At 45.8% G+C, this 19,634-nt stretch overlaps 2 protein-coding genes across 4 annotated transcripts; both read left to right on the plus strand.

Annotated features, from left to right (window-relative positions):
• Nucleotides 1-1,533: 1,533 nt before the first annotated feature.
• otos (otospiralin) lies at nt 1,534-3,716 on the plus strand. The gene is made up of 4 exons (XM_014159440.2): nt 1,534-1,770; nt 2,153-2,221; nt 2,901-2,927; nt 3,188-3,716. The coding sequence occupies exons 2-4, from the start codon at nt 2,161-2,163 to the stop codon at nt 3,373-3,375; spliced, it is 276 nt and encodes a 91-aa protein (XP_014014915.1). The 5' UTR covers nt 1,534-1,770; nt 2,153-2,160; the 3' UTR covers nt 3,376-3,716.
• A 1,813-nt stretch (nt 3,717-5,529) lies between these two features.
• On the plus strand, nt 5,530-19,197 carry and1 (actinodin1). Of its 3 annotated transcripts, none has more exons than XM_014159380.2 (8): nt 13,752-13,967; nt 14,338-14,424; nt 15,577-15,621; nt 15,692-15,837; nt 16,286-16,509; nt 16,586-16,742; nt 16,851-17,099; nt 17,195-19,197. In XM_014159380.2, the coding sequence occupies exons 2-8, from the start codon at nt 14,352-14,354 to the stop codon at nt 18,623-18,625; spliced, it is 2,325 nt and encodes a 774-aa protein (XP_014014855.2). In that variant the 5' UTR covers nt 13,752-13,967; nt 14,338-14,351; the 3' UTR covers nt 18,626-19,197. The 3 variants fall into 3 exon arrangements, 2 of the variants coding, with proteins under 2 accessions (XP_014014855.2, XP_014014856.2); XM_014159381.2 differs by having other exon boundaries at nt 15,695-15,837; XR_006760788.1 differs by lacking the exons at nt 16,286-16,509; nt 16,586-16,742; nt 16,851-17,099; nt 17,195-19,197 and adding exons at nt 5,530-5,747; nt 6,054-6,126 and having other exon boundaries at nt 12,753-13,967; nt 15,695-15,801.
• The last annotated feature ends 437 nt before the right edge of the window (nt 19,198-19,634 follow it).

The following is a 19,634-nucleotide window of genomic DNA, read 5'->3' on the forward strand; positions in this document are numbered from 1 at the left end:
GTAGTTGTCGAGGGTGCAACAAGCACGTCCGGTGAACAGGTCAGGGTTCCATAGCCGCAGGCAGAACAGTTGAAACTGGAGCAGCAGCACGGCCAGGTGGACTGGGGACAGCAAGGAGTCATCATACCAGGTAGTCCTGAGGCATGGTCCTAGGGCTCAGGTTCTCCGAGAGAAAGACAGAAAGAGAGAAAGAGAGAATTAGAGAGAGCATATTTAAATTCACACAGGACACCGGATAAGACAAGAGAAATACTCCAGATGTAACAGACTGACCCTAGCCCCCCGACACATAAACTACTGCAGCATAAATACTGGATTACAGTTTGAATCGGACTGCAGCCAATCAAATTGTGCCAGCGGAGAAAAAGTTGCGCATGGCAGTGCAGAGGAACGTCGGCGGGTGAATTCAGACGAAGCCCTTGGAAAGATGTTATTGTTTTCGGATATAAAGACTACACTGTAGTCAACAAAAAACTGGGGTGGATGGTACGGTGCTACTGCCGCCACTCAATTATTTTTTGACAGACTTTTATCGAATTTGGTCTTTTGCATCATTGGGCCCTGAGATAAGAGAAAACATGAAACTGTTTATGTATCACACACACAGACACACACAGACACACACAGTCTCCATGTTCAGGTTTCACCTCCCATCTTTGGGATCTGTATTTTTTTCTCAGACATTCAGTCCAGTGTTAAAATTGTAGGCTTGAAGTTCAGTAGCGGTTGTTTTGATGTACCTTTTAATAAATGATTGTAACTTCATGGCAGGATTGTTTTAGGCGTCTAGAGTATATCTGGAGAGAGACAGAGAGCACTACAATATTTTGTTTTCGTTGTCATTGATGTGTCTTTCTGATGGCTACCCATGTATTTCCATGGAAATATAAAGTTTATTTGGAAAGTAATAAATATATATATTTTTAAAAGCATTCATGATTTGCGTGAATTTAATATACTAACTATTACTCTTGATAAAAATATGAAATGCTATTAAATTTGGTTAAGAGCACATTATGATTTGTTTAGGACTCAAAACTCAAAGTTTAGGACATGAGACTTGACTTGGGACTTGTCGGTCTTGACTTGAGACTTGACTCGGACTTGCCTGTCTTGACTTGGGACTTGACTTGGGACTTGAGTGCTAAGACTTGAGACTACCTTGTGACTTGTAAAACAATGACTTGGTCCCACCTCTGCTACCTACAGATGTAGGATCTTAATTTGATAACAATTGTTTTGCTTAGAATTTTCATTTTCACTTTGAAATTTCAGACTTGATTTGCCCTAATGAAAAATGTATTAACCCTTCCAAAAATGTCCATTAATTATAATCCACATAGTAATTTCAATGTCCTGTTGCTACAGGATTATTTTCCTGCTGTATCAAACTGGCTCAAATTAAGATCCTACAGCTGTACCATCTAAGTTCTACTATCTATCTATCACATTATTTTATATTTATAGACTTTACAGACTGTAGTTGGAGACCTGTTAGTTTATAATGTGGTTTGATTGATTTAATGTCAAGCTATGTAACAATGGTGATGGTTGCTTCATGGGATGAATATAATGCTGACAGAGTTAGTTCTCTGGCCTGAAACTGAAGACGTGTGGTTGTGACAAGGGTATGTGGGGAGGGCTGTGTGTTTGTGTGTATTGGGTGGGACGTGTGGTCTTATAACAGGATCCTGCTGCTTCATTCCTGCCGTGAGCTTTAGACTCTTCTGGACCCCGAGACAGACAGCACCTCTGGAACGACACACACAGGTACAAATAACAAGACTCTTCTCACTACAACCCAGTGTTGTTGTTTTGATTCTGATTAATATGTACAGTTTAGAGTTAGTAGTTTAGGGGGGTTTTCTTCAATCAACTCTAGGCTATGTGTATAAAATGTGTGTTTACGATGTCCTCTCAGAGCGTTTTGAGTGTCGATTGAGGACCTAGTAGCTGAGAAATGTAACTGTTGTTTATGATTGTATTTTTTTATTTTGCGTATTTATGTATGTGTAGTTTTAAATGTGTATATTGTATCTCAATGTGTATTGTGTACACAGGGCTCACCTGTAATTGAGAACCATGGTCTCAGTGTTGACTCCCTGTTAAAATAAAGTTTAAAACAATGATAATAATGTGTTTGTGTTTTCAGAAGTCAGGATGAAGTTGCTGGTTCAGCTTAGTATTCTCTTCCTCTGTCTCATCGCCTGTAAGCTCACTGGTGAGTCTCTCTGCCTCCATTAAAATGAGGCTGCAAATAGAAGTCTCTATCACAGCAGTGTTTCCTTAAACTATTACTAATCATCAGCAACCTCTGTGATACCCTCAGTTATTTTACCTTCTGCTTGCTCTTAGGGGGTTTAGGCCGGGACTGATGTTAAGCATTTTATCTCAAATCTATTAGTAAATAGTGCTATATGTGTTATCCATATTGTGTGTTGTTGTATGTAGTTAATCCATATTAAAGTGCTAGGATAAGTACACAGCATTAGAAGTTAACTGACTCAGAGCTGGAGATAACTATGACTTAATGGTGGATTCAGGAATTACCGCTTTCTGCATCCATAAGGAGAGGTTTGTTTTGAGAACTGCATGTGGACAAAGAGCACTGTGTGTGTGTGTGTGTGTGTGTGTGTGTGTGTGTGTGTGTGTGTGTGTGTGTGTGTGTGTGTGTGTGTGTGTGTGTGTGTGTGTGTGTGTGTGTGTGTGTGTGTGTGTGTGTGAACCCAGTGAGGAATAATATTTGAGGAGGAAGGAAGAAAGTTTCTTCAGGTATCCCAGAGTCCTCAGGGAGGGGCTCATTTTTCCGAACTCTCAATCCCTTCTTTGTGTGTGGAATACGTGAAATGCTCCAGAATGCTAAACTTCTCTCTCCATCTCTCCCCCTCTCCGTCTTACAGATGCCAGAGCCTTCACCCCTGAAGGAGGTAAAATAGACACACACACACACACACACACACACACACACACACACACACACACACACACACACACACACACACACACACACACACACACACACACACACACACACACACACACACACACACACACACACACACACACACACACACACAGACCTTCTGTAGCATGTGCTGATAGGCTCTACATGATTATTATATTATGTAGACTTCCTTGGGGTTGTCAGTCAGTGAGTGATGCGATTTGTTTCTGTCTGTGTCTGTAGTTCCATATGATGAGCCCCCGGCAGTCCCCTACTGGCCCTACACCACCTCAGACTTCTGGCACTACGTAGAGTACTTCAGGTCTATTGGAGCCTACAACCACATCAATGAAATGGCCCGGGCCTTCTATGCTCACCAACACCTGGGAGACACACTGGGATATGAGACCAACGAGGGACACGAACACTGAGGAGAGAGAGGAGAGAGAGGAGAGAGAGGAGAGAGAGAGAGGGGGAGGGTAGAGGGAGAATGAGATAGAGAAGGTGAGGAGAGGGGCAGGAAGGGAGAAAAGAGGGGGAGAGTATAAGGAGAGGGGGAGGGAGGAAAAGAGGGCAACATAAGGATAAGTCATATTGTCAATTGAAATGCATTTCAAAAATATGAGGTTATATAAATATGTATTTGGACCTATCATTAAATATATTAATGCATCTCACACACATGAGAAAAAACATATTAATTCCAAACACTGCTATAATCTAAAACGTTATATCAATGTAATGTGCAATAATAATACATTTTGACAAGAAATGTGATCTCATTGTCATAATTTACTGTCTTTAATTTGGATACTTGCAAGGATTGAAATGTAATAGGGATTTTGTATGTAGAATTGTCTCAAAATATAGATTTATTTTACAATTACCTATGAGTTTCCAATCCTGGATGTGTAACTCCTTTCATCACCTGGGTGTTTGTACCATATTTTACAGAGTTTTATCTACATTATAGCCAACCTTCAATCTCTACCTACACCCAAACCCCCGGTTGGTTCCTTGTGAGTCGAGCCCATTATATTGTTAGCAAAAAAAAAGTCTCTACACCAGGGCTCTCCAATCATGTTCCTGGAGAGCTACCCTCCTGTAGGTTTTCCTTTTAACCCTAGATGTAACTAACCTGATTCAGCTACTCAACCAGCCAATTCTTAGAATCAGGTGGGCTAGATTAGGGTTGGAGTGAAAACGTACAGGATGGTAGCACTCCAGGAACAGGGTTGAAGAGCCCTGGTGTAGAGGCAAGCGGTGGTGAGGAAGATTGGTGTCAAGTACAAAAAGAAAAAAAACTTACTCTGGTAGCTCAGAAATGGAACTTGACAAGGGTGAGGATGAATTACCTGCGGAGGCAGGTAATCGTCCCTATGATGACAAAGATGATTCTGGCCCAGTGGGAGTGAGATGTTTGGAATGAATGGATCCTTGCCGTCTGGCTGGTCCATATGTGGTGTCAGGTTGGGTGGAGAAGAGGTTGGGGACTGTTGAGTCTGTGAAAGTAACTCGAAGTGGACTCGTGACGATTTTTTGGTTTCTTCCGTCCAGAGGGAGCAGGCAGATACTGACATCCTGCATGCTAAGGTGGACTTTGTTGCATGTATTGCATTTGGTTTTCAACTGCACAGCGCAAACATAGAGAAAATCTGAGAAAATAGGCATCATTGTGAGTGCGGCTGAGGTATTACAAGGATACCTGTCGATTAATGCTTCGTCCTCACAGGCCCCTGAACCTGTGTATGGATGTGTTTTGAATTGTGACTGAAGGAGTGGGATTATTTATTTATTTTTGTTACATTTTGTATGATGTTATTTTTATTTCGCTACTCTGTACAGTAGGTGGCGGCAATACACCAACCTTAAAGAAGAAGAAGTGAGTATGCTCAGATTCTCTGTCTGTATTGATAGTTTACCATCTAGTAAATCTAATAGGAGTGACCTTCTATTGGAGGTATTAATGTTATTATATAGAATTGAGAGACTGGGTGTAGTAGTGAGATTCTGCTGGATCCCAGCACATTCGGGTGTGGAAGGGAATGAAGTTGTAGACCAGATACCCAAAAGAGATTTGAAACAAGATATAATTGATATTAATGTTCCACTGGGAAGTGGTGAGGCCAAATGTAAGATCAGAGCCATTTTGATAGATGTGTGGCAGAAGAGATGGGACTCTGAGCCCAAGGAGATGGGACTCTGAGCCCATTTATATGAAAGAAAGGTCGGTGGCCCAAGATTAAAAAGTCAGATTAGGAAGGAAAATGTGGTGTTTGCTTGATTACACCTAGGACATTGTACTCATCATTACATCTGGTTGGAAAGCATGTGAATGGTTTGTGTCTGGAGTGTATTGTCGATGAAACAGTAGAGCATGTGTTATATTGTTGTTAGTATGTTGAGAGAGAAAGATTGAAGTGTAGGGTCATTGAGTTTGGACGGGTTTGGGGGGGTTTGGGTGATGGTCTATTAGAAGTTAGTAGGGCTCTTTTTTATTTTCTCAGAAGTACTGCTTTAGGTAGGAGGATTTAGAAATGTGGAGCTAATGTTGTAAACCGTGATTGACCACACACTTCAGCACAGTAGGTGGCAGCATGCACCTTTAACGGTTGTTTTCGAGGCCGCCATATATCATAGAAGAAGAAAGGTCCGGTTTGTTTTGTTTACATTGACAGAAAACAGCTAGGTAGCTAACGTTAATATTCATTACGGTAACTCGTCAAAGACAGAAACTATCATGAAACCAGCGGTGGACGAGATGTTCCCTGAAGGCGCCGGGCCTTATGTGGATCTAGACGAGGTTAGTAATCATCAGGTTACACGTATCACCGACCTAGCTAGCTAACGTTACCATGTTAACTCCAACGGTAATCTAGCCACCTAGAGTAACTACAGTAAGTGACTCGGATACAAAAAACGCCCGGTGTTATCCGGTCATCTTGTTCAACACACAGTTGTTGGGAACTTGCTACTACTAACGTTAGCTGAACGAAATGTCTTTGATTTATTGTACTTTCTTGTTGAGCTCATGTGTTTTATGTAGGTTGATAAATGGCTAACATTATGAAACTGTACCTGTGTGTGGGCCCACTTGTGTGTTCTTCAGGCAGGGGGCAGCAGCGGTCTGCTCATGGACTTGGCAGCAAACGAGAAAGCAGTGCACTCAGACTTCTTCAACGGTGAGACACACACACTAACACGGTAGACAGGGCAGGAGGCTAGAATAGACCACTTTTTCTCAAACCTATTCTTGAGTAACTCCAGTCATTACACGTATTTGTTATATTCCAATACTAGATTTCCTGATTGAATCTAATAGAGTGCTGATGACCAGTTGAATCAGGTGTATTGGTGCTGGAATAGATCAAATAAGTGGAATGGCTGGAAATACTGGAGAATAGGTTGGGGGAACCACTGGGCTAGACTGTAGAGGCTATGTCAAGGATCTATGGGACTAGGGAGGGGTTTAATAAAAGTGTTCTGTGTAGGGATGTGCATCTTTCCCTTTCAAGACGGTTCAATACATATCTAGATACATGGGCTCCTATACGATACAGGAATGATATGTTTTAGTTAGTTTGAAACTAATCGATCCGATTCGGTTTAATGTGATACGATGCACTCAATTTTTTTGCATAAACACATTAATTTCCCATTCTCAATTAAAATCTGCTGCTGATAGAGCTCATGAGCTGGCCGTGTGTGTGTGTGTGTGTGTGTGTGTGTGTGTGTGTGTGTGTGTGTGTGTGTGTGTGTGTGTGTGTGTGTGTGTGTGTGTGTGTGTGTGTGTGTGTGTGTGTGTGTGTGTGTGTGTGTGTAAATTATCTATGTCTATGGGGCATGTACTATGTAGACACCTGAGCTGAGTCATAAGGGAGACTAGGCATCTACCACCCCACTATCAGATTAAGGGGGTCAATGAAGCATGTTTTTTGTCCCCACTTTGGTTCTGAAATCACCATCACCCTCATTAGCAGATTAAGTGTTTGAGTTAGTAATGGATCATTATTTATCATTTACAAATGAGCTATGACATAGCCAATAAATATATAGCACAATTTTGGATTTCACCCCGATCTCGTTTGGAAATTTTTACAGAGAGATCTTCTCTCCTGCAAAAGTGCTCGTCACCCTATGTGTAGATACACACAGTTGAAGTTTACATACACCTTTGCCAAATAAATTTAAACTCAGTTTTTGACAATTCCTGACATTTAATCCTAGTTAAAATTCCCTGTTTTAGGTCAGTTAGGATCACCACTTTATTTTAAGAATGTGAAATGTCAGAATAATAGTAGAGAATGATTTATTTCAGCTTTTATTTTTTTTATCACATTCCCAGTCGGTCAGAAGTTTACATACACTCAAATAGTATTTGGTAGCATTGCCTTTAAATTGTTTAACTTGGGTCAAACGTTTCGGGTATCCTTCCACAAGCTTCCCACAATAAGTTGGGTGAATTTTGGCCCTTTCCTCCTGACAGAGCTGGTGTAACTGAGTCAGGTTTGTAGGCCTCCTTGCTCGCACATGATTTTTCAGTTCTGCCCACAAATTGTCTATATGATTGAGGTCAGGGCTTTGTGATGGCCACTCCAATACCTTGACTTTGTTGTTCTTAAGCCATTTTGCCACAACTTTGGAAGTATGCTTTGGGTCATTGTCCATTTGGAAGACCCATTCGCTACCAAGTTTTAACTTCCTGACTGATGTCTTGAGATGTTGCTTCAATATATCCACATAATTTTCCTACCTCATGATGCCATCTATTTTGTGAAGTGCACCAGTCCCTCCTGCAGCAAAACGCCCCCACAACATGATGCTGCCACCCCCGTGCTTCACGGTTGGGATGGTGTTCTTTGGCTTGTAAGCGTCCCCCCTTTTCCTCCAAACATAACAATGGTCATTATGGCCAAACAGTTCTATTTTTGTTTCATCAGCCCAGAGGACATTTCTCCAAAAAGTACGATCTTTGTCCTCATGTGCAGTTTGCAAACCGTAGTCTGGCTTTTTTTATGGCGGTTTTGGACCAGTGGCTTCTTCCTTGCTGAGCGTTCTTTCAGGTTATGTTGATATAGGACTCGTTTTACTGTGGATATAGATACTGTTGTACCTGTTTCCTCCAGCATCTCCTTTCTGTTGTTCCATTGATTTTACTTTGGTGTGATTTAAGTGTGTTCATCTCTAGGAGACAGAACACGTCTCCTTCCTGAGCGGTGTGACGGCTGCGTGGTCCCATGGTGTTTATACTTGTGTACTATTGTTTGTACAGATGAACATGGTACCTTCAGGTGTTTGGAAATTGCTTCCAAAGATGAACCAGACTTGTGGAGGTGTACAATGTTTTTCTGAGGTCTTGGCTGATTTCCTTTGATTTTCCCATGATGTCAAGCAAAGAGGCACTGAGTTTGATGGTAAGCCTTGAAATACATCCACAGGTACACCTCCAATTGACTCAAATGATGTCAATTAGCCTATCAGAAGCTTCTAAAGCCATGACATAATTTTCTGGAATTTTCCGAGCTGTTTAAAGGCCCAGTCAACTTAGTGTATGTAAACTTCTGACCCACTGGAATTGTGATACAGTGAATTATAACTGAAATAATCTGTCTGTAAACAATTGTTGGAAAAATGACTTGTGTCATGCACAAAGTAGATGTCCTAACCGACTTGCCAAAACTATAGTTTGTTAATAAGAAATTTGTGGAGTGGTTGAAAAACGACTCCAACATAAGTGTATGTAAACTTCCGACTTCATCTGTATATATATAAAAAAAAAGACTTCACTTTTTTCTAAAATCAAATGTTATTTGTCACAAAAAGGTGTAGACCTTACAGTGAAATGACAATATACACTGATTGTGTAAATCCAAACTATTGCTGATGAACCTGAATAATCCAAATAAAATCAGTTCTAAGCCCCGTTCAACAGATATAGCCAGAGTTCTGTCTCCCATTCTTTTTGTTCTCTCCAGTAAAACACCATTTTTAACAGCGCATAGATACCAATAACCTAGCAAATGACACAGGTTGTCACTTGACGAATAAAGCCTGATATCACGCAAGCTGTTTTAAGCATTTGAACGCTGAAGGTGCCACACAGATGTGCAAGATCAGGAACAGGCCACCTAGCTGGCGTTGGTCAGCGAGTGGAACAGGGCACAGTGTGATCTACAAGATCAGGAACAGGCCGCCTAGCTGGCGTTGGTCAGCGAGTGGAACAGGGCACCTAGCTGGCGTTGGTCAGCGAGTGGAACAGGCCGCCTAGCTGGCGTTGGTCAGCGAGTGGAACAGACCACCTAGCTGGCGTTGGTCAGCGAGTGGAACAGGGCACCTAGCTGGCGTTGGTCAGCGAGTGGAACAGGCCGCCTAGCTGGCGTTGGTCAGCGAGTGGAACAGGCCACCTAGCTGGCGTTGGTCAGCGAGTGGAACAGGCCACCTAGCTGGCGTTGGTCAGCGAGTGGAACAGGCCACCTAGCTGGCGTTGGTCAGCGAGTGGAACAGGGCACCTAGCTGGCGTTGGTCAGCGAGTGGAACAGGGCACCTAGCTGGCGTTGGTCAGCGAGTGGAACAGGGCACCTAGCTGGCGTTGGTCAGCGAGTGGAACAGGCCACCTAGCTGGCGTTGGTCAGCGAGTGGAACAGACCACCTAGCTGGCGTTGGTCAGCGAGTGGAACAGGGCACCTAGCTGGCGTTGGTCAGCGAGTGGAACAGGCCACCTAGCTGGCGTTGGTCAGCGAGTGGAACAGGCCACCTAGCTGGCGTTGGTCAGCGAGTGGAACAGGGCACCTAGCTGGCGTTGGTCAGCGAGTGGAACAGGGCACCTAGCTGGCGTTGGTCAGCGAGTGGAACAGGCCACCTAGCTGGCGTTGGTCAGCGAGTGGAACAGGCTGCCTAGCTGGCGTTGGTCAGCGAGTGGAACAGGCCACCTAGCTGGCGTTGGTCAGCGAGTGGAACAGGGCACCTAGCTGGCGTTGGTCAGCGAGTGGAACAGGGCACCTAGCTGGCGTTGGTCAGCGAGTGGAACAGGCTGCCTAGCTGGCGTTGGTCAGCGAGTGGAACAGGCCACCTAGCTGGCGTTGGTCAGCGAGTGGAACAGGGCACCTAGCTGGCGTTGGTCAGCGAGTGGAACAGGGCACCTAGCTGGCGTTGGTCAGCGAGTGGAACAGGGCACCTAGCTGGCGTTGGTCAGCGAGTGGAACAGGCCACCTAGCTGGCGTTGGTCAGCGAGTGGAACAGGCCACCTAGCTGGCGTTGGTCAGCGAGTGGAACAGGCCGCCTAGCTGGCGTTGGTCAGCGAGTGGAACAGGGCACAGTGTGCAGGCAGTTTGACTAGGCTACTGGTATTGCCTGGGGTTGTCTAGCATGCAAAATGACATGTAGATCAATGACTGTCAAAGCAGTTACATGCAGTTCCACACTGAAATAGAGGACGCATCAGTTGTCACAAAAGATTAGAGGTATTTTAGGAAGGTAGAAATAACGTAATATGTGCACACAAAATATGTGAACCGGAGATTCATAACATTTGAATCGGTTTTCTGACAATTGCATGCTACATTTGGATCGTTTTGGGATCCGCGATACACTTGCATCCTTAAACATTTCAATCGGGGACTGATGCGTGTTGGTGAATCGTTACATCCCTAGTTCTGTGTGTGTTTGCTTTGCCAACAGGGCCGTATCTCAGTAACTAACACACGTGTTTTCCATGTAAACCTCAATTTACACAAACACAGACACACACCACACAATGTCGCTAATGTGTTTTTCATCTGGCAGTGTTAGCTACAGGACAAACAGTTTGTCTCAGTAGCACATGACCTAGAAACTGATCATTAAAGAAGGATATGTAAGGGGTAGTAGTAGGAGAGACAGACGGTTAAGTAGGTGAAGTTAGCGAGGAGAGGGGGAGTAGGACAAGGGGGAGAGCAGAGGGGGAGGAGGGGGAGTAGGACAGGTAGAGAGGGAGGAGGACAAGGAGGAGAGGGGGATGATAAAGGGGTTTATGGTTCCTGTTAGACTGAAACTCAGCAGGACACTTAGCCAGCCTGTCGCTTTGAACACACATACACACCACGTATCACACACACACACCCAGCAGAAAAACACATTCCCCTGTGTTTCTGTGGTATCTGTGATTGTGTCCTTGAGTGGTTGTAGCTCCCCTGAAGCAGCACTCACATCTGTTAACACCAAGCCTCTCCTAGAACCTAAAGTCCTGAGAGCCCAGATACTACATACCAAATACTAACATATGGTACTACTGCATGATCTGTTATGAATCATACTGCATACTGGACTACTATTTTAGGATGTTTTCAAACTTCAGCATGCCTTTCATGTCAGTCATCTCAGTGTCAGCAGATAGGAGCTGTCAATTAAATCAGAAACTCACTGACGTATCCTTTCTGTCTGTCTCTGTTTCTCTGTCTGTCTCTGTCTGTCTCTGTTTCTCTGTCTGTCTCTGTCTGTCTCTGTGTCTCTGTCTGTCTCTGTCTGTCTCTGTTTCTCTGTCTGTCTCTGTTTCTCTGTCTGTCTCTGTCTGTCTCTGTTTCTCTGTCTGTCTCTGTCTGTCTCTGTTTCTCTGTCTGTCTCTGTCTGTCTCTGTCTGTCTCTGTCTGTCTCTGTGTCTCTGTCTGTCTCTGTTTCTCTGTCTGTCTCTGTTTCTCTGTCTGTCTCTGTTTCTCTGTCTGTCTCTGTCTGTCTCTGTTTCTCTGTCTGTCTCTGTTTCTCTGTCTGTCTCTGTCTGTCTCTGTTTCTCTGTCTGTCTCTGTCTGTCTCTGTTTCTCTGTCTGTCTCTGTTTCTCTGTCTGTCTCTGTTTCTCTGTCTGTCTCTGTCTGTCTCTGTTTCTCTGTCTGTCTCTGTTTCTCTGTCTGTCTCTGTTTCTCTGTCTGTCTCTGTTTCTCTGTCTGTCTCTGTTTCTCTGTCTGTCTCTGTTTCTCTGTCTGTCTCTGTGTCTCTGTCTGTCTCTGTCTGTCTCTGTTTCTCTGTCTGTCTCTGTTTCTCTGTCTGTCTCTGTCTGTCTCTGTTTCTCTGTCTGTCTCTGTCTGTCTCTGTCTGTCTCTGTCTGTCTCTGTCTGTCTCTGTTTCTCTGTCTGTCTCTGTGTCTCTGTCTGTCTCTGTGTCTCTGTCTGTCTCTGTTTCTCTGTCTGTCTCTGTGTCTCTGTCTGTCTCTGTGTCTCTGTCTGTCTCTGTGTCTCTGTCTGTCTCTGTTTCTCTGTCTGTCTCTGTGTCTCTGTCTGTCTCTGTGTCTCTGTCTGTCTCTGTGTCTCTGTCTGTCTCTGTGTCTCTGTCTGTCTCTGTGTCTCTGTCTGTCTCTGTTTCTCTGTCTGTCTCTGTTTCTCTGTCTGTCTCTGTGTCTCTGTCTGTCTCTGTCTGTCTCTGTCTGTCTCTGTGTCTCTGTCTGTCTCTGTGTCTCTGTCTGTCTCTGTGTCTCTGTCTGTCTCTGTTTCTCTGTCTGTCTCTGTGTCTCTGTCTGTCTCTGTGTCTCTGTCTGTCTCTGTTTCTCTGTCTGTCTCTGTCTGTCTCTGTTTCTCTGTCTGTCTCTGTTTCTCTGTCTGTCTCTGTCTGTCTCTGTCTGTCTCTGTTTCTCTGTCTGTCTCTGTTTCTCTGTCTGTCTCTGTCTGTCTCTGTCTGTCTCTGTCTGTCTCTGTGTTTCTCTGTCTGTCTCTGTCTGTCTCTGTCTGTCTCTGTCTGTCTCTGTCTGTCTCTGTCTGTCTCTGTTTCTCTGTCTGTTTCTGTTTCTCTGTCTCTGTGTCTCTGTCTGTATGTCTCGGTCTCTCTGTTTTTCTCTGTTTCTCTCAGACTTCGAGGATTTGTTTGATGATGAAGACCTGCAGTGAATGAAGAAGACCCCCCCCCCCCCCACTGCCACTGTGTTTGTTAAAAATAAAGGCTCTTTTAAAAAGCAGATGTGTGTGTGAATTCTGTGGATCCCATACATTCCATAGCCCAGCTAAATGATCAGTGTGGGTTTAGAGTGGTCGTGTTTCAATGTGCTGCAGCAGGCAGGTCTGTAGGCGCTGAGAAACACCTGTTAGTGGACTAATAATTACATACTCCATAATATCACATGCACACTCATACCTAGAATAAATATATAGGACATCCCCAGTTAACATGACCAGTATGTTCATGGCTACTGGACAGCAGCTCTAAAAGCTTTTTCTAAGGCCTTTTGTAGCTTCATAAATCATGTAGACGGTGTCAAAAGGGTTGTCACATTTGGCAATGGTCCGGGTTGTATTCATTAGTGCACACCGTAGCACCATAAAAAGGATACAAAACACACAGGTGACAAATGCATAGATTTATATCCATGTCTGTGTGGCTGCGACCTAGTTGGAGTGTTTGGTGAGTCCCAAACCATTACCTGTTCGGTTTGGGTGCTATTTCATCTTACAGGGACGTTGCTCGAGAGCCACTGTACGGATGCAGGATCTGTGTGTGTAAACCCTCTGTTACAGGGCAGATGTGTCTGAACAGTAGAGCTAATGAGGAAACTAGCACCTGAAATGACTGATGGGCAGACCAGCTGTCAGTGTGTGCCAACAGAGCTGTCTCCTAACAGCAGCTAGCAGGCAGGGTTTTGGGCCTTCCTCCTACAAAATGGGTTCTGGGAAGTGCTTATGTGGCGCCTTTACCCTCCTTTCCCCCTTAATTATTTCCCCTCTATTTCCTTGTCTCCCTCTGTTGTTTTCTCTCTCTCTCTCTCTCTCTCTGTAATTACGGAGTCTCTGATTGGTCAGGTGGTTGAGCTGGCAACAGCCAATAGCAGCTCTGGTAGCAGTGCCCCTCGATCTCCTGGAAAGGTTTGTGTGTGTTAATTATTAGGGGTCTGTTTAAAACCAGACCTAACCGTTTTAGGGGGCACAGTCTGTCAGTAGAGCCAGAGGGACAGGGTTCGCCAGGAGTCTCACATACACACTTAAACATCCAGCCTCTGAACCGGTCAGTGGGCTTCGTCTGATACAGTCTCTCCTCAAGATCCAACAGAGACTCCACTACACACAACTACAGGTAAGACAAAATCAAGGTTTGGTTTAAGTCCAGTTTAAGGTCAGGTTTGAGTGCTCTGAAACACCTGTAGCCTGTGTAGGAGAATCGACCAGCAGAGCAGCCTAAACCCCCTGATGAGACTCAGACAGAAGACCCTCTGAGGAAGCAGTTTAGACGGGTGGAAGCAGACCCACTGGTGGATGTAGACTGGAAACATTGTTATCATTTTTTGTTATGTGAAGCAAGACAACTAAAGGTGATTTAGCAAGATGAGGGTTCTAACCGTCTTCTACAGCACTCACTAGTCTTGGTTTGGAATGGCATGGGTATAGGAAGCACTTTATTTGACTGTGAACTGTTTCCACTGGTATTTACCTGAAATTGTCCGTAGGAGAGGAGGAGGCCATGGCTGGAAGGAGCAGAATGTCGTTCTCCGGTGTGTTCACGGCTGCTCTGCTGGCCACCATACTGCTGCCTGGTGAGTCACACATGCATTCACACTCAAGCAGACATAGGGGTTCATGTTAGGATGGATGAAGGACTTTCTGATGGATGGACTTTGAATATTGATCCTCTCCTACCGTACTCCTCCTCACCTTGCCTATTTGCAAGCCCTTGACTAGTTGAATCAGGTCTATTATTGCTGGGCTAGGACAAAAATGTCCAGTCCTGAGGGTAACTAGGGAACAGATTCAGAAACATTGTCCTAACCCTAAGTAAAACTCAGAACAGTGAGTCTGCCTCTAATTATTACCTGTTGTAATAACCTCTATTATAACCTCACCATATGGAACTGCCTCGGATAACTGCCTTGGATAACTGCCTCCAGACCAGCTGTTTCTGGTTCTGTGTTGACATGATTGACAGTTCCCCTCAGGGGAATCTTTAGTCAATCTCCTCTTTCCTCTAAAACTGTCTGTCAACAGACCCATAATCCTAACCTTAACCATAATCCTAACCTTAACCCATCGTGTATTTACATGGATGGGGGAGGAGAGGGAGGGAATTCTTTCATCGTTCCAGCACTTGTAAAAGATTATTACCTGTCAGCATCAGAGTCCCGCTTTCTCCTCCCTCCTGCTCCCCCTCTCCTCCTCCCCCTCCCTCTGTCCTGTAAAGACTGTTGTTTCCAGATGTTCCAGTCTTTTACTGGCTCATTAAATATAATACAGCGGATACACTGAGACAGCAACATTTACCCCAACACCACACACACCTCCCTCCATCCATCATCCATGCATCTCTCTCTCCTTCTCTACCTCCATCCCACACTGTCCTTCCCTCTGAAAACTGTTAGCACCTTTTTCTCTGTGGAGATGAAAGAGCATGCAGAGCTGTGTCTACTGTTTCTCTCTCACACCCACACAGAGCTCTGTAAGGTAGCTGGCCCAGTTGGGGTCCACTGTTACAGACTCACCTATAAAATCTACAAAGAGCCGTAGTCACCGAACATCCAGGCACTGCCAATAACCCCTGCCCTGTAAACCAGTGTGTTTATTCCCACACCTTTCCACCTGTATATTACACTTGCAGTGGGGAAAGGTACTTAGTGGTATATGTAATCATGTTTTGGTCTCTGCTGCTGATGCTGGCAACATCTAGCTCTGACGGTGTGTGTCTGTCCTTTCAGAATTCCTGTCGGCAGGGCCGTTGTTCCAGAAGTTCAATGGACATGGTAAATGCACAACTACCTAACAAACATAGTTTATATGCACAACAATGTTTGATGCTTGATGTCTCGCCAGTAGGGGATGCCACTGAAGAGACAGCGGTTGCCATGGCATCGGCAAGGAGGCTTGTCCGTAACCGTAGAAACATCAGCTGGTACAAGCAACACTCAGACTTCTGGAGCTGGTACAAATACTTCACGGACAATGGAAACACGGAGGCAGTGAGTACACTCTGAGGAGTTTGGGGTGTTATCCTGGGAATGGTCCCAAACCTTCTGGTCCCGAGGGGCCAACACTAACTAACCACAGACCTTCAGAGCTGAGTATCATCTGCTTAGAGATGAAAAGGGATATTGTGTTTGAGAATGACATGGGAACCTTGGGGAACTCCACAGGTATCTCTATTCCCTGTGGCTCAGTTGGTAGAGCATGGTGTTTGCAACGCCAGGGTTGTGGGTTCGATTCCCACGGGGGGCCAGTACAAAACAAAAAAAAATGCATGAAATGTATGCATTCACTACTGTAAGTCGCTCTGGATAAGAGCGTCTGCTACATGACTAAAATGTAAATGTTCTTGGGGTTTCCCTAGCTTTGGCTTTCATCTTTATGAACCCCCTATACCTCTAACCTCATATATCTTTATCCCCTTCTCCCGCCCTCCCCCCTTAGGTCCAGGAGCTGGACAGGGTCTACCTGGCCTACCTCCAAAATAAGAACCGTGCTGAGGGACGTCGCTCTTATAAGGCCTACCTGGGCCACCTAGGGGACATCTACAAGGCTTGCGCCGACTCAGAGGACCCAAACTGCGTGGCCTCGGCCACTAGCCGGCAGAAACCTGAAACCCCCAAGGCCCCTCCTAAGCCAGCCCCTGTCAAGGCCTGTGACCCCTACAGGTCAGTCATGTTAATTGATGTCTGTGTTATATCATTTTATGCTTATGAATTGAATCTAATCTAATGTCCTGTGTAGGGACCCATATTGTCTGTATGCTGCCAAGAGCCAGCCCCCACCTGCCCCTGGCCCGGTCAAGGCCCCAGCCCCCCTTTATGTGCGCTCCCCTGTGGCTGTTAAAGAACCTCATTCTGGGCACTACTACTCCCCCGCTGTGCAGCCCTTCCTATCCAAGGTACAGTACTACACTATTACTGCTTTTACTGTACCACTATACTAATGTATAGTGTCTATCTCGCTGTCTATAAGTAACTTGGTCCTGATTGTTTTTATTCCCGTCCAGGAGCAGAAGGCAGAGCTGCTGCGTATCTGTTCAGCGGAGGACGTGGAGTGTCTCCAGTACCACCTGAGAGCTGCTTTCGGCCACAATCCCTCCGCTGGGCCCCTGCCCTCCTACGCCCACCTGGGCTGTGACCCGAAAGACCCCACCTGTAAACCCCAGCTGGTCCAAAAAGCTCCCTCCGGCCTCTTCCTCCGTTACCCCAACTGTGACCCCAGAGACCCTCGCTGCGCCTACGCTGCATCCCTACAGGTAAGATTGGTATTTGTTATCATCGCCATCATTATTTTTATAGCGATTATCATGAAATTGTAATATCATCATCATGACTGTCCTTCCGCCCCCAGGCACCCCGTGCCCCTGCTCCCCCCGCCCCGGCGGGTCCTGGTTCCTGCAACCCTCTGTTTGAGGACGGTTGTAACCCTCTCACCGCAACCAAGTACGCCACGGCACCAGAGGAGTTCAAGGAAGAACACAAAGATGAACCCGCAACGGAGCGCGCTACGCCCCCAGCTCCCGAGCAACGCAGCGACCCATTCGCTATGTACAGGGATGCTTATGCTAACGCTAATGGTAACCGCCAAGGCAGTGCTCCAAGCTCTCAAGCTAGTGACACATATGCCATGTACCGCCAAGCCAGTGCTCCCAGCGCTCAAGCTAGCGACCCATATGCCATGTACCGCCAAGGCAGTGCACCCAGCGCTCAAGCTAGCGACCCATATGCCATGTACCGCCAAACCAGTGCTCCCAGCGCTCAAGCTAGCGACCCATATGCCATGCACCGCCAAGGCAGTGCTCCCAGCGCTCAAGCTAGTGACCCATATGCCATGTACCGCCAAGGCAGTGCTCCGAGCGCTCAAGCTAGCGACCCATATGCCATGTACCGCCAAGGCAGTGCTCCCAGCGCTCAAGCTAGCGACCCATATGCCATGTACCGCCAAGGCAGTGCTCCAAGCTCTCAAGCTAGCGACCCATATGCCATGTACCGCCAAGGCAGTGCTCACAGCGCTCAAGCTAGTGACCCATATGCCATGTACCGCCAAGCTATCGCTAATGCTCAAGCTAACGACCCATACACCATGTACAGGCAGGCTAATGCTAACGATCCCTTAGCAATGTACCGTGAAGCTGCGGCCTCCATGCACAGACATGTCCCCCCCTCCCCGCTGCAGCAGGCCCCCGCCCCCCCTCCCCGCTATGAGGAGCCTCCACAGGAGGATCGCCACCCGCTGGGCCCCCGGGGAAAGACCAAGGAGGGCTATGAATGCTTCATCGGCTACGACCAGGAGTGCTACCCAATAGCCCGTGCAGAGCCGCGTTCTGGCGCCCACCATAACACCGCTTACCCCGCCGAGCCCTACGAGCCGCATCTCAATGCCGATGGATCACGGAACGGAGTTCTGGAGCCTTCTGACCCCGACTGTGACCCGGAGTACGACACCAACTGCCGCCTGCGTCGCTACGAACCCCGGGAGGATCTGCTGCCAGACGCCAATGCCCAGGCTGAACACCAGAGGGAGCCACAGCACAGCCAGGACCATAGCTACAACCAGGGGGAGCCAGAGAGAGAAAGCGAGGCAGATTCAGAGCCATACCAGAGTGGCCAGGAGGAGACCTACGGGGCTTACCCCCCTCCCTCGCAGGGGCTGTCATACGGGTCCTACCCCTCACCCCAGCAGAGAATGCCCAGCTTTCAGGACATGCTGAGAGGATATCGAGACCAGTACACTGAACAGGATAACCACAGAGCATACGCTGCTGACTTCCGCCAAAAATAAATACACACATATACACATACATGCATGCATGCATATACACACACACACACACACACACACACACACACACACACACACACACACACACGTGTATGTGACAAATACAATTTGATTTGATTACATACATAGACACACACTGACTATGCCATGAAGACTACAGCAACAAAACGAACCAACACACCAGCCAAAAACAGGAGCAGATGACGTGGGACACTATATTTAATACAAAACAATAAAAGACTGAATGAAGTCTGACACACACACACACGTCACATACGCACGAACAGGCACACACACACACACACACACACACATAGTAATGTGCTGTTAGCAGTAGAAGCAGGAGGAGTTTCTCTTCACTAGCTATTTTATCTGTCAGTTTGATAGCTTTTATTCATTGATTAATTGACAGTTGACGATTGATCCCCTCATTCTCACTGGAATATTTAATACATTCTTGCAGCTCTGCTTCACCTCTGTAGCTACAAACTTCACATTATTTTTGTTTGTTTTGTGTATGATGTAAAGTTTTTTTACACTTTGAATGTTTTAAATAAAAGCTTTGAAAAACATGTATTTTACTCTTTGTGTCCATGTTCCATACTGACCCCTATAGGCTAACAGTGGTAATATTATCTACTACTGACCCCTATAGGCTAACAGTGGTAATATTATCTACTACTGACACCTATAGACTAACAGTGGTAATATTATCTACTGACCCCTATAGGCTAACAGTGGTAATATTATCTACTGACCCCTATAGGCTAACAGTGGTAATATTATCTACTGACCCCTATAGGCTAACAGAGGTAATATTATCTACTACTGACCCCTATAGGCTAACAGTGGTAATATTATCTACTGACCCCTATAGGCTAACAGTGGTAATATTATCTACTACTGACCCCTATAGGCTAACAGTGGTAATATTATCTACTGACCCCTATAGGCTAACAGTGGTAATATTATCTACTACTGACCCCTATAGGCTAACAGAGGTAATATT

Source organism: Salmo salar, chromosome ssa19 (genome assembly GCF_905237065.1).
Source record: "Salmo salar chromosome ssa19, Ssal_v3.1, whole genome shotgun sequence".
NCBI classification, from domain to species: domain Eukaryota; kingdom Metazoa; phylum Chordata; class Actinopteri; order Salmoniformes; family Salmonidae; genus Salmo; species Salmo salar.

Excerpts from the sequence above, each read along its gene's own strand:
- otos (XM_014159440.2), top strand. The coding sequence starts at position 2,161 with ATGAAGTTGCTGGTTCAGCTTAGTATTCTCTTCCTCTGTCTCATCGCC. Across the intron at positions 2,222-2,900 it reads CATCGCCTGTAAGCTCACTG|ATGCCAGAGCCTTCACCCCT; the intron begins GTGAGTCTCTCT and ends TCCGTCTTACAG. Across the intron at positions 2,928-3,187 it reads AGCCTTCACCCCTGAAGGAG|TTCCATATGATGAGCCCCCG; the intron begins GTAAAATAGACA and ends CTGTGTCTGTAG.
- and1 (XM_014159380.2), top strand. The coding sequence starts at position 14,352 with ATGGCTGGAAGGAGCAGAATGTCGTTCTCCGGTGTGTTCACGGCTGCT. Across the intron at positions 14,425-15,576 it reads GGCCACCATACTGCTGCCTG|AATTCCTGTCGGCAGGGCCG; the intron begins GTGAGTCACACA and ends CTGTCCTTTCAG. Across the intron at positions 16,743-16,850 it reads TGCAGCCCTTCCTATCCAAG|GAGCAGAAGGCAGAGCTGCT; the intron begins GTACAGTACTAC and ends ATTCCCGTCCAG.